Source organism: Aethalodelphis obliquidens, unplaced genomic scaffold (assembly GCF_003676395.1).
Source record: "Aethalodelphis obliquidens isolate GAN/ISIS:26980383/991018 unplaced genomic scaffold, ASM367639v1 scaffold9, whole genome shotgun sequence".
Classification (NCBI taxonomy): domain Eukaryota; kingdom Metazoa; phylum Chordata; class Mammalia; order Artiodactyla; family Delphinidae; genus Aethalodelphis; species Aethalodelphis obliquidens.
In genome coordinates, this window is record NW_020837953.1 from 7,697,960 (window position 1) to 7,712,509 (window position 14,550).

The window sequence follows — 14,550 nt, forward strand, 5'->3', positions numbered from 1 at the left end:
CAAGCGCTCACTGTGTGCTTTAGCGTATGTTACCACGTTTCATTTCCACAATAGCCCTAGAGGCAGGGCTGAATGGTACCACTGGACAGATGACCTAGAGGAGTTGGATGACTTGTTCAAGGTCACCTGGCCAACTGGAGGCTGACGGGAGATGATCTCAGGTCTGCCTAGCCCCCAAACTCGTGCCCTTTCTCCACCACCAAATTCCCTCCCAGCCCTAAGTTGCTTCCCTTCCCCATCCAGTGTGGCCAGTGCAGACCTCCGAAGTGTCAACCTGGTGACACTAGATCCGTCACCTTAGGGTGGAGTGAGGGAAGCACCTGGGGATCAGCTTACTAATTCAAGGTGCTGATGAATTATTCACACCACCATTAACTTGGAGGCCCTTTCAGCCTCACCTCTCTTTCCCCTGCTCCAGACCCTCAGGTCCTGGCCTGCCCCGAGCTCGGCAGACCTGCGGGGCCCCCAGCGAGGAGATGCTGGCAGAGCTGGAGTTCTGTCTGCTGCTGGCAGTGACACTGCTGAGCCCAGTCCCCAGGGCCCAAGCCATGGAAGGTAGGAGCTGCTGGGGACAGGCAGGAAACCTGGAGGGGGGTAGAGGGGTGGCAGGTAGCAGCGGGGTCTCAGGAGGTTTCCATGTGGAAGGCCAAAAAGCGGAAGGCCCTTTTGGGGGCAGTTGGCCGAGTTGAAGATGTATTGCTTCTGAGATGGGGAAAGACGATATTTATCAAGTGCCCACTCTGTGCTGGGTGCTTTCCACGTATGAATGCATTTAATCTTCACAACCAACTTCAAAGTGGGTATTGGTCCTCCTTTTTACAGAGGAGGAAACTGAGGAAGAGGGAGGTTAAGTAACCTGTCCAAGATTACATGTTGACCAAGGACGAAGGGAATGGCTCAGAGAACGATTAAAGATTTGTTGTTGGAATGAGTCCTTATTTTCCTCCTGAGAGCCTGCTGTACTTTCCCATCGCCAGCCAAGTGAAATCAAAGTTCCTTATAAAGGCATTCAGTGCCTTCCCAGGTTTGGCTCCAATCTCTATATAACATCCAACCTTGGTTCCCAGAGTCCCTCGGGCATCCCATACTCTGGCAGAGGATCACACCCCCTCCTGGAGATGCTTCACCCTCAGGGCTTTCACCCGCTGTGCCCTCTGCCTGGAAGGTCCCTTTTCTCTTTTTCTACCTGAGAACATCTGGCTCATCCATGAAGCTCAGGTCAAACATCACCTCCTCCAGGAAGACTTCCGCATCCCTTCATCAGCCTCAGAAACTCCCTCCTTGGGGATCTTAGAACCCTCTGCTGGCACCCTGGTCCCGGGTCGCTTTGTGCCGCTCCAGCCCTCTGAGCACTGTGTGCCTGTCTGGGAAGCCAGGGCCGTCTTCAAGGGGTGTGTGTGTAGCGGGGGCTCAGCCAGCGGTTGCCAGTGCCTTGTCTTCCTGCAGGTTCAAGGGGGGCTCAGGAAGGACACGTAACTTTCCAGTCACCTAGTTGGTGGCAGAGATGGCCTGGGCACCCAGGTGTCTCACCCCATGCCTGGGTGGTGGGAGAAGCTAACTGTTCCCATTTCTAGCCACTGGGGCTTCAGTGGCCTTGGGGTGACCCTGGAGTTCAGGGTGCCTGCCGGACAAGGCCTCTACTTGTGCTGGGACCCAGGGCCTCCTGGGCCACCAGGAGTTCTGCTCCAACCTTCTCACGGCTTTTCCCGTCCAGTGGGCAAGGCTGGGGGAAGGACAAGGACAGGCAATGAACAGGATGTCCCTCCGTCCTCTTGCCATAGAGGCATGAATCAGACATTGCTCCCGCCCTGGCCTGTCCCCAGGGCCAGGCAGGGAGCCCTGATGTGAACTGGGTGTGCATCTTGTAGCCTCTGCACTGCTTTCTCTCATCCGTGTTCACAGCCGCCCAGCAAGGTCATTATCCCCATTTCACAGATGCGTGACTGAGGCCCAGGTAGGCTAAGTGATTGTGAGTCTGAGCCTTTATTCATGCCATTTCCTCCCTCCAGGTCTTCCCCAACTCACAAAGCCTTCTTGCTCCTTCTAGCCAAACTCAAACATCAACTCCCCTGTGTCCCTCCCCCAACAGTGCTGACCCTGGCAAGACCGCCCCCGCTCCCTCTGGACCCCAGAGCCCCTGTGGCCCCAGCACAATCACGCCACATGGCTTTGTCTCATTTGCCTAACTCCCCCCATCTTACCCCACAACTGGGAACTCCCCGGGAAGGGGCCCGTTATGAGTCAGCACAGGCCTGTACAGGGCACATGCTTGGCAAATGTGTCTCTTACAGGAACTTCGGTTAAGTATATTCTTCAGGATGCTTCTGGTTGCAAGGGACAGAAACCTAATCTGGATGAATTTAAGCAAGAAGAGAAATGCAGTGGCTGGTGCCAGGGAGGCGGGAGTATAGCTGAACTGGGCAGCTTGGGTTCTGGGACATTCCCTCTTTTCACATGGTTCTTGCCGACAAGCTCTGTCAATGGGCCCTGAGCGGGGTCCACCCAGGGCTCTCACTCCCAGCTTAGGTACCAGGGAGGAAAGGGTTCTCATCCAGGCACTCAGCAGCAGGACTCTGGTGGCACAGGCGCACCCCACAGGCCGGTCGCTGTGGCAGTGCTGAGGGCCCCAGGATTGCCCAGCTAGGATCCTGTGTCCTCCTGTGGGCCTGGGAAAGATGAGGGAGGGTCACCACATGGAGGCAAGGGAAGGGAGCAGTGTCTAAAATTGAGGGCATGTTCTTGCAAGAGGTGAAGGAATGAGGGCTGGGTGGAACAAAACAGGAGATGTCAGCTACAGCAGTAACTTCCCTTTTCGGGCCTCAGTTTTCTCATCTGTTAAATGGAGTCAATAACACCTGCGCTGCCTATTTTATGGGGATATTGTGAGGATGATATAAGATTGTTCACTGATTCATTCACTCAGCAACTATACACTGAGCACCTGCTTTGTACCAGGAGCTCTTCTAGGTGCTTGGGAGACAGCAGAGAATAAAACAGACGAGAATCCCTGCTCTCATAGATCTTACAGTTTTGTGGAGAGAGACTTGGCAGTGAACCAAACAAATAAGGAAATAAATAGTACATTTGACAGTGATGGGTGCTATGGAGAAAATAAAGCAGAAAAGGGAGAGAAGGGGTACAGGGATGGAGAGAGGATTTCAGTTGTAAATATGATGGTTGGGGAAAGCACCGAGAAGGTCATTTTTTTCAACTTTTAACTATGAAAATTTTCACACACAAAGTGGAGAAAATAGTATAATAAATCCCAATGTCTCCATCAACCATCTTCAACAGTTATCAACATTCTGCCTTTCTTGGCTCTTCTATCCTACCCCTACCCCCATTTTAGGGGGGCAGATCAGAGAAACTTAAAGACAATCTCAGATATCACACTATTTCACCCATAAATATTTCAGAGTATATGTAACAGATATATATAGATAGATAGATATTCCCAATATTTTTATAATGATATAATAATTCTTTAATTTTATCTAATACTCAGTTCATGTTCAATTTTCCCCATTACGGCAAAAAAAAAAAAAAAAAAATCCCATTGCGATTTTTTTTTTCAACTCAGAATCCAGACAAGGTCCACACATTGCTTTTGGTTGATATTTGACTCAAGTCTCCCTCCCTCACTCTCTCTCTCTCTCTCAGTTTCTCTCTCTCTTTTTTAATCGACTTCTCCCCTGGCAACCACTTTTCTACTCTCTGTTTCTATGAGTTTGACGCTTTAAATTCCACATATAAGTGATACCATGCAGTATTCGTCTTTCTCTGTCTGGCTTATTTCACTTAGCATCATGCCCTCAAGGTCTATCTATGTTGCTGCAAATAGCAGCCTTTTTCAAGGCTGAATAATATTCCATGTCATATGTATCTCCATTCATCTGTTGATGGACACTTAGGTTGTTTCCATATCTCAGCTATTGTGAATAATTCTGCAATGAAGATGGGAATGCAGATAACTCTTTGATACCTGTTTCCATTTCCTTTGAAATATACCCGAAGTGGAATTGCTGGATCATATGGAGTTCTAGTTTTAATTTTTTGAGAAGCCTCCATGTTGTTTGTCATAGAGGCTGCACCAGTTTGCATTCCAACCAACTGTGCACAAAGGTTCCTTTTTCTCCACATCGTTGTCAACCCTTGTTACTCTCTTGTCTTTTACATAATAGCCATCCTAACAGATGGGAGGTGATATCTCACTGAGGTTTCGATTTGCATTTCCTTGATGATTAGTGATGTTGAGCACCTTTTCATGTACCTGTTGGCCATCTGTGTGCCTTCTTTGGAAAACTGCCTATTCAGTTTCTCTACTCATTTTATTTTTATTTTACATTTTAAAATTTATTTTATTTTATTTATTTATTATTTTTGGCTGCGTTGGGTCTTCGTTGCTGCACGGGCTTTCTCTAGTTGCGGCGAGTGGGGGCTACTCTTCGTTGCAGTGCACAGGCTTCTCTTGTTGCGGGGCATGGGCTCTAGGCATGCGGGCTTCAGTAGTTGCAGCACATGGGCTCAGTAGTTGTGGCTCGCGGGCTCTAGAGCATAGGCTCAGTAGTTGTAGAGCATGGGATTAGTTGCTCTGTGGCATGTGGAATCTTCCTGCGCCAGGGCTCGAACCCATGTTCCCTGCATTGGCAGACAGATTCTTAACCACTGTGCCACCAGAGAAGTCCTCTACTCATTTTTTTTTTTTAATGGAGAAGTGTTGAAAGCCTTCCTCTTTATATTTATTTATTTTTGGCTGTGTTGGGTCTTCTCTGCTGCACATGGGCTTTTCTCTAGTTGCGGGGAGCGGGGTCTGCTCTTTGTTGAGGTGCGCGGGCTTCTCACTGCAGTGGCTTCTCTTGTTGTGGAGCAGGGGCTCTAGATGCGCAGGCTTCAGTAGTTGTGGCTTTCAGGCTCAGTAGTTGTGGCTCACGGGCTCTAGAGCACAGTCTCAGGAGTTGTGACACGCCAGCTTAGTTGCTCCATGGCATGTGGGATCTTCTTGGACCAGGGCTCAGAACCCGTGTCCCCTGCATTGGCAGGCAGATTCTTAACCACTGCGCCACCAGGGAAGTCGCTATTGATGGTTTCCTTCGCTGTGCAGAGCTTTTCATTCAATGTAGTCCCACTTGTTTATTTTTGCTTTTGTTGCCTTTGGTGTCAAATCCAAACAATTATTGCCAAGACCAATGTCAAGGAGCTTACCTCCTATGTTTTCTTCTAGTTGAGTCTTTTTTAATATAACAGTTGTGTCTCCCCCCCCCCCACCTTATTTACTGTTGAAGCACCTGGGTCATTAGAATTTCCCACACTCTGGACTTGACTGAATGTGTCCTCACGGTGTCATTTAGATTGTTCCTCTAGCTTCCATAGTCACTCTAACTTATAGACAGATCCAGAGACTCCATTAGATTAAGGTTCCTTTTTTTCCCCCCAAGAAGATGTTACAGGTGTTTCATTAGGGCACCGATTATTCAGTGTTTCACTTTGACGTTGAGATTGGTCAGTGAGTTCAGGGGTTGTTAGCCTGATCCATCTATTATAAAGTTCCCTATAAAGGTAACTTTTTTGGCATTTTTTAATTATAAAAATTTACAAACATTAGCAAAGGTGAAAGAATTTTACAGAAAATATTTACCTACTCAACCAACTAGGTTTTATCTCTCATCATTTACCTTTTTTCTCAGTGATTAGAACAGACAATGATAATGATGATTCCATTAAGGTTTGCAAAGTTATGTTTTTCTAATGTTGTTATTCTTTCTGTAGTCTTCTTTAAATAACAATTTTTCTTCATCAGCTATTTGGTTATCCTGATATATATAGTTTGTAACAGGAAAGGCAAAGTAAGTGCTTAATTCTTTCTTCATGTAGCAAGAAGAAAACGAGTTCATGCCCGAGCAATCTCTAAAGGAAATCAATAAGCTCCTTTTTAGTTTCTTTTAGTTGTATTATGAATTCATTTATTTTTATATATTTGATGGGTTTTAACCCACTGCAATAAATTTTTTTTTTTGGCCACTCCCGGCGGCATGTGGGCTCTTAGTTCCCAACCAGGGATCGAGCTTGCGCCCCCTGCATTGGAAGCACAGAGTCTTAACCACTGAACCGCAGGTAAGTCCCTGCAATAAATTTTTTTGAAGCTCAAATTATACCTTCTTTAGCCAGTGGGAGCCCCTTCAAGAAGGTTTCTGTGTCTTTTGACACAATCCCAGCAGTTCCAATAGTTTCTTTACTTTCTGGTGTGACAAGATATCCCAAGTGTATTTTGTATATTTACTGCCCTAGACTAACTATTTCTTTAAGGAGCCCTGCTTCATTTTAGTTAGACATAACGATCCTAAGCTAATTTAGTTGGACATAATAATCCTAATCTAAGTCCAAGTGGTACAAATACTACCAGGATATCATTGCTTTTAGGGTTTTTTTTTTTTTTCGGTACGCAGGCCCCTCACTGTTGTGGCCTCTCCCGTTGCAGAGCATAGGCTCTGGACATGCAGGCTCAGCAGCCATGGCTCACGGGCCCAGCCACTCCGCAGCATGCAGGATCCTCCCGGACTGGGGCACGAACCCGTGTCCCCTGCATCGGCAGGCAGACTCTCAACCATTGCACCACCAGGGAAGCCCCACTTTTAGGGTTTTTAATGAACAAAGCTAGGAAATTAATATTTTTAGAAATAAAAATAAATCAAATTCGTACTGATGTTTTCAATTCAAATTAAGGATCTCAAGAGTTCTGCTTAGTTTTTTAATTCTATACTTGTATCACTCTCCTCTTACACTGCAAATCTTAGTTTCTATTGACATTAACATACTTCCTTTACTCCAATATTTAAAATATTGTAAAATAACAGTATTCACTATTACCACTAATAGTAAGTCTACTGAATATAGTTTAATATTTCTTTGTGTTTCATTTTGTTCTTGGGATCTATTCCACTAGGAAGGTACAGTCAAAATACTGTATTTCAACATCGTTTGAAATCATTTTTCCCCTGTGAATGTGCCTCCAACTTGACATATAGTTAAGCTTATTTGTTTTAGTTTGGCATATGGGTTACTTAAATATTTTTGATAATTTAAAAATTATATTAAAAATTACTCATGATTATAAAGTTAAAATTATCAAATAAATTGCGTTTAAAGAGGTCTAGCAGTCGCGCCTGTTTCCTCCCCTTGGCTTACATCTTCCTGTGTCAGAGAACAATTTTTATTAGTTTCCTTCCATTGTTTTCAAAATATAAGCAAATATGTACATATAAGAATGTAGTTTTGGGGACTTCCTTGGTGGCGCAGTGGTTAAGAATCTGCCTGCCAATGCAGGGGACACAGGTTCGAACCCTGGTCCAGGAAGATCCCACATGTCACGGACCAACAAATCCCGCATGCCATAACTACTGAGCCTGAGCTCTAGAGCCCGCGAGCCACAACTACTGAGCCCACGTGCCGCAACTACTGAAGCCTGCGCGCCTAGAGCTCGGGTTCTGCAACAAAAGAAGACACTGCAATGAGAAGCCTGCATACTGCAACAAAGAGTAGACCCTGCTCGCTGCAACTAGAAAAAGCCCGTGCGCGGCAACAAAGACCCAACGCAGCCAAAAATATAAATTAATGATAATAATAATAAAAAGAATGTAGTTTTAACTTTGTAGTACTCTGTGCACATTTTCACTCAGGATGGGAGCAGGTAATATTATTTTTAATTTTCGAATTCCCCAGTGCACATCTCTAGTGCCTAGCAGTTGCCTAAAATTATAGTCCCACCTGACACTTCTTGTCTCCTTTCCCTGCTTTATTTTTCTCCAGATCACTTATCACTAGTTAATATGCTCTCTAGTTAATATGCTCTATAGTTTCCTTATTATCTTTATCGTTTGTCTTCCCCACCAGAATTTTAGTCTATTTGTTCCTGCTGTAACCCCAGCGCCTAAAACAATGCTTAGCACTCAAACAATATTTCTTGAATGAATAAAAGAATGTTTGGCAAGTATTTGAAGAATAAATAAATGAATGAACAGCTACATGAATAAATGAATTGACTTAGGGCCATGACCTCATGCTCCCTCATCCCATCCCAAAGAACCCATCCCATCCCAAAGAACCCGCTTTGGAGCTGGGCCACTACCCACGACCCCAGGGCTGACTCTGAGACATTCTTGCCTCTCACCACAGGTGTCAAATGTGGGGGTGTGCTCTCAGCACCTTCTGGAAACTTCTCCAGCCCCAACTTCCCCAGACTCTACCCCTACAACACGGAGTGCATCTGGCTGATTGTGGTAGCTGAGGGCTCCTCCGTGCTGCTCACCTTCCACGCCTTCGACCTGGAGTACCATGACACCTGCAGCTTCGACTTCCTGGAGATCTACAATGGGGCCTCTGGGGACCAGGGCAACCTTCTGGGGAGGTTCTGCGGCCAGGTGCCCCCACCGCCCTTCGCCTCCTCCTGGAACGTCATGTCTGTGGTCTTCCACTCAGACAAGCATGTGGCCAGCCGAGGCTTTTCCGCAGGCTACCAGAAAGGCAAGGGGGATTTGGCAGTGGAGAGGGTGGCCCTGGGTGGGGATGGGGGGAGGGCGGCGGGGTGAGGTGACGGGCAGGGTCTCAGCATCTTAGCGTGTAGGCTGCTCTGTAACCTGGATGCCCCTGCTCTCATAGCTCATGGGGCAAAGGCAGCCTCTGTTGGTAGTGGTTTTTTTTTCTGTTGGTAGTCTTGGTGGTTGTGTGTTCCCACCTTCATGGCAACACTCCCCACGTATCCCTCCGTTATTCCGGGAGTCCTCGGATGGTCTCACTGTGCTCAGGAATGAGGCCTCTCGCGCTCTCCTATCCTTGTCCTTCTCACCCCATACATGACATCAGGACACTGGAGGGGACACCGGAGGGGGCACCGTGCTGCCACTGCTGCTGATCCCTCTGTGGCATCTCATGTCACAGGCACAGGATTCTCTCCCCCTCCCCATCATGTCCTCGGAGTGGAAGGTGCATGAGCGTCTGCGTGGAGCTGGTGACGCTCTCCCTCCCAAAGCCTTTCCTGAGCTCGCCTCCTATATAGCGATCCCTAACCCCTCCCTCCCCCAGCCAGGCTTGGAGCCTACCCCTCAGGCTAGTGAGGGGAGCAGAGGCTTCACCCTCCTTGCCTTTCTTTCTCCTTGACTCATTCCTCTTTCCTCAGGCTTCTCTGCACAGACTCAGACCTCCTACCTTCTCCCAAGGCCAAAACCAAAGGCCTTCCTCACAACAGCTCAAGCAATAGGCTCCACAGAGGCTCCTGGTGCGCAGGGTTCACCAACAGGAATCAGGGCCGGGGCGAGGGTGCACACAGTTCTATGCCTCCAAAGCCAGACACCAGCTCCCACTGGCTTTGGAGGCATAGTATTGTAGAATGGTAAAACACAAGAACCACAGACCGATCTAATCATAGCAGTGCAGTTTTAGATCCCTAGATTTTTAGAATCATAGGGTATCAAAGTTATAATACCATGTGCAATGTTTTCCAATATTTTTAAAAACAGGAGTACCCTTATATCAAATGGAACCTTATGTTAATCCCTGATATGTAGAAGAGATGAAGGCAGCATTTAAAAAAAATAAATTTTATTTATTTATTTATGGCTGCATTGGGTCATCGTTGCTGTGCGTGGCCTTTCTCTAGTTGTGGTGAGCAGGGGCTACTCATCTTTGCGGTACGTGGGCTTCTCATTGCGGTGGTTTCTGTTGTTGTGGAGCACAGGCTCTAGGCGCATGGGCTTCAGTAGTTGTGGCACGAGGGCTCAATAGTTGTAGTGCGACGGCTCAGTAGTTGTGGCACACGGGCTTAGTTGCTCTGTGGCATTTGGGATCTTCCCAGATCAGGGATCAAACCCGTGTGCCCTGCATTGGCAGGCGGCTTCTTAACCACTGCACCACCACGGAAGTCCCAAAGGCAGCATTTTTGTTGTAAGCATTTATAAGTTCATATTTTTAACATTTACTTATTATAAGCCAATCATTGAAAACATAAGTAAATATTGATGGCCTCTGATTAGTTAAATTTTTACATATAAGATATGTGACTGTGGATGCTATCTTTCATTGAATTAAAAAATAGTTTGAATACAGAAAAAGAAGGACATTTACACCAGATGTCTGCAAATAGATGCCCTGGGGCTACCGTGGAGCCCCAGAACACATTTTGAAAGTCTCTGCTGAGGGTATTGACAGCGGACGGGATCTCACAGACTGTCAAAACCTGCCCTCTCATTTGACAAACAATACACCTGAGACCAGAGACGGAATGTGCCTTCCCAAGGTCACACATCTGGGAAGGGGAAACGGGGACAAGAAGTCAAGGCCTGAGCCGCCCAGCACAGTGCTCCGTTCACACAGCCATGCCACGGAGTGAGATTCTGGAGTCTCAGGAGACACAACCGAGTGTGCCCCTCCCTGCTGGTGGCCTCCAGCTAGTCCTGGCATTCATTATCACCTAGCTCCCAGTTGTACTGGCTACACTGGGTTCTAAAGGGCTTTCACCAGAAACTTATTAAACTCTGCATGCGTCTGAGCCTGGTGGATCAGTCTGAACAGGTCTTATGATTTCTAATATTCCCATGAGGCTCAGAGAGGCTGAGTTACTTGTCCACGGTCACACAGCAATAGAAGACTGAGCTGAGAGGAGACCTGTCTTCAGACGTCAAGCCCATCTCTACTCCTTTAGATCCTCCCTCTAAGCCTCAGTTTCTTCATCTGTTCGGGAGATTTGATAATGTTCCTGGTCTCAGGTACCTCAGCCTCTATGCTCCACTAGCCTGGTAGGAGGGGACAGTGAGACTGATAAGGTCAAGTGCACAGACTCTGAAGTTAGTCAAATCCTGCCCTCCCTGATACCAGGGGGTGACCTGCTGTCAGGGTCCTGTCCTGTCCCTTGGGGCCTTGCCACTGCAATGGCTCTTGCCAATCTCCACATCTCTTTGCTTCAGGGCTTTTTCCGAAGCTTTGGCAGGTCACCTCTACCCCCAGCGGCCCTCAGCCTCGGTTCTGGGGAATGCCCCCGCTCCCCCACCCTCTCGCCCTCGCTGCCCATCTGCGGTCCTCTGTCTCTCCCAGATAAACTACTTGGGCTCAAATCCTTGTCTCGGGCTCGGTCTAGGTGAAGCCCACTCACACAAGTAAGTTATTTAACTTCTCTCTGCCTCCAGTCTCTCAGCTGTAAAATGGGGGAAACCACCGTGCGTTCCTCATGGGGTTATGGTGATGGCCTAGAAAGATGGCCCGTGCCTGTCACTTACCGAGCGCTCAGTGGGTGGTGACAAGAATCCTGTGAACACCTGTGGGCGTGGCATTTCCCAAGGGAGGAGATGGGGGAGCCACAGGGAGGGAGAAAGTTTGGTTCAAGCGGGCTCCCTTGCAGATGTGTGTGGTGGCGTCCTGACGGGCCTGTCGGGGGTCCTCACCAGCCCCGAGCACCCCAACAACTACCCCAACAATGTGGAGTGCCGCTGGGTGATCCGAGCCTCTGGCCCCGCCACCGTCAAGCTGGTCTTCGTGGACTTCCAGGTGGAGGGCAGCGAGCAGTGCACCTACGACTACGTGGCTGTGCTTGGGGGGCCCGGCCCCGCCCATGGGCACCACTACTGCGGCAGCTCCAGGCCCCCCACACTCGTGTCGCTGGGCCACGAGCTGCAGGTGGTCTTCAAGTCTGACTTTAACATCGGGGGCCGGGGCTTCAAGGCCTACTACTTCTCAGGTAGGAGGGCCGGAGCTGCACGCTGAGTGCCCTGTGTGTGCTGGGCTCCTGCCTCCCCATCACGCCTGTGGCGGGGTGGGGAGGGGTCGTACTCTTCTGCCTCTGGGCCTTACACTTCCTGCTCTTTCTCTGCCTGAAATGTTCTAGCACACCCTCTCCCGTCTGGCCGATACCAAGGCACAAGCATGTCACCTCCTCTGGGAAGCCTCCTTGATTCACTCAGAATTATTCCCTTCCTTCAACTCCTTAGAGAAGTTTTCTCATAGCGATGATCTAACACATCACTTCTGTACCTGGTTTGCATGCTGATTTCCTCTGCTTGACTGTGAGTTCCTATGGACTTATCTTTGTACCTGCTACACAGAGGGTATTCAATTAATGTCTGTATGAATGAATGAATGAACCCTTGGGAATTAAACTGTCTAGTGGAGGAGATAGAGAAGGAAACAGACAATGACAATGCACTGTGATCTGTGCTGTCTAACAGTAAGAATCATGGATGACTTCCTGGAGGAGGAGAGAATTGAGCAGTGCTTTGAAGGTGTTAGCCAGTGGCAGAAGAAAGGGAAGAGTGTTCCAAGCAGAGGGATGAGCATGTGCAGAGGCACGGAGGACAGAGAGGATTTGTGTGCTTGTACTACTAGGAAATATTTGGTGAGGCTGGAAGGTAGGGCTGGATGAGGGGCAGGGAGAAAAAGGGCAAGGTCAGGTCATGAACCACCTTGTCTGTCAAGTCCAAGTTGGACTCAACTCCGAGGAGAGGTATTAGGCATTGTTATTGAATTCCTATCAGGGTCAACACTCATGAAATGGTTTACCAATTGGAATGACAGTCTCAGCTTTCAGCTAGTTTCAGTTTAAAGCTGGCTTTGGGATCAGTTGTCTGGTTTTCTGGCCATGGTGCCCACAACCTGCCAGGGTGGTTTAAGGACCCTATAGCGCCTACTGCCCAAGCTGTAGCTGCAGAGGGTGACGGTCTCCACCCTTCTCACCATTGCTCCTTCTGTCCTGCTCTCCCCAACCCAGGAGAATGCCAGGAGGTATACACGGCGGTGCGGGGCAACTTCTCCAGCCCACAGTACCCCAGCTCCTACCCCAACCACATCCGGTGCCACTGGACCATCCGCCTGCCTCTTGGCTACCGGGTCAAAGTGTTCTTCCTGGACCTGGAACTGGAGGGGCCCAACAGCCTGACCAAGACCTGTGACTTTGACCATCTAGCAGCCTTCGACGGGGCCAGCGAGGAGGCGCCCCTGCTGGGCAGTTGGTGTGGCCACCACGTGCCACCACCGGTCACCTCGAGCCACAACCAGCTCCTGCTTCTGCTGCACACAGACCGTAGCACCACCCGCAGGGGCTTCTCTGTGGCCTACATTGGAGGTCAGCTGGGGTTGAGGGTATGGGGGTGCTGGTGGGGGAAGGTGAGGCCGGGGTTCCTGAAGATATAGCCTCCTTCTTCCATCTCACCAACCTCTCGGTTGGCTGCACCGCTGCGGACTCCCGTCCTGGGACCTCTGAGGCTATATCAATGTGGCCCTTGCTTATTTTCACTATTACAGTGCCTTATTTTTCCAGCTTCTAAATCCACAATTCCTAATTCCTCCCTATCTGTCACCTTCCTCCATGGGCCCCTGGCCTCTCTTGTACTATGATTAATCCTCTGTATCCAGGGGTAATACACAAGATACGGTGATACTATTTATGGAAAACAATTGATATAATCATGGAGATGCTGACCAACCTTGCTTGTACAGCCATAAGTCCTGACCGACAGCGGTTTGAAAAAATGACCTTTGGTTTCCTTACACAACAAGAAGCCTAGAGCTAGGCAGCTGCTGTATTGGTTCAGGGACTCAACAGTGTCCCAGCTGATATGTCTGGGATTCTCTTGACCTCATGACCACAAGATGGCTGCCACAACTCCAGGCATCATGTCCATGTTCAAGGCTGGAAGAAGGTAGGAGAGGTGCCAGCCACAAATGTTCCTTTATCAGGAAAGTAAAAGCATTTTCGGAAGCCCTCAAAAGACTTCTTCTTGTTCTCATTATTTTGAACTTGGTCATATGGCCATACCTAGCTGAAGAGCTGGCTAGGGAACTTGGCACTCAGCTTTTCCATCCTCCATAGTGTTAGTTAGATTTGCCAGCTGACAGCAGCTATCATCTATCCCCTCCTCTCACCATCCTTCCCTGGGCCACGGTCCCAGAAATGCCTGTGCTCTGGACCCATTTTGCCCTCTGCCTGACTAGGCTAGAGCCTCTTGTTGTGCAGGTGCAGAAACAGAGGTGCAGAGAGGAAACAACTTTCACTGCTGTCACACGGGTAGTGGGTGGCACAGCCAAGGCTAGAACTCACGCCCTTGCCTTTCGTGTGGCTAAGCAGGGCCTGGGGAGGAGGCCCAGGACTGAGCTCGGACGGACGGGGGCTTCAGCCACATGCTGCCATTTACTGACCATCCAATGGTGCTCACCTGTGGGAGGAGTTGATGGATGCTCTAGATAGGCGGTCGTTAAGATGAAATGAGGTAACACAGGTCACAGTGCCTGCCTCCGAGGGCATCCTTGCTGAGTGTGGATTTCTTTCCCTTATGTGTCTCAGTCCTGGTCTGCATTCAAAAGATCTTTCCTCAGGACTTCCCTGGTGGTCCAGTAGTTAATACTCCGTGCTCCCAATGCAGAGGGCGCAGGTCTGATCCCTGGTCAGGGAACTAAGATCCTGCATGCCACACGGTGCAACCAAAAAAAAAAAGTCTTTCCTCTTCTTTCTTCCTTCCTTCCTTCCTTCCTTCCTTCCTTCCTTCCTTCCTTCCTTCCTTCCTTCCTTCCTTCCTT

General features: G+C 48.8%; 1 protein-coding gene across 1 annotated transcript in view; it reads left to right on the forward strand.

Annotated features, from left to right (window-relative positions):
• The first annotated feature begins 216 nt into the window (after window positions 1–216).
• The window catches only part of CDCP2 (CUB domain containing protein 2), a 20,687-nt gene continuing 6,353 nt past the window's right edge, over window positions 217–14,550 (forward strand). The window contains exons 1-5 of the mRNA XM_027110678.1: window positions 217–302; window positions 393–555; window positions 8,170–8,517; window positions 11,384–11,719; window positions 12,746–13,099. Coding sequence (XP_026966479.1) covers window positions 477–555; window positions 8,170–8,517; window positions 11,384–11,719; window positions 12,746–13,099 — 1,117 coding nt within the window. The 5' untranslated portion in view covers window positions 217–302; window positions 393–476. The remainder of the gene's footprint in view (window positions 303–392; window positions 556–8,169; window positions 8,518–11,383; window positions 11,720–12,745; window positions 13,100–14,550) is intronic.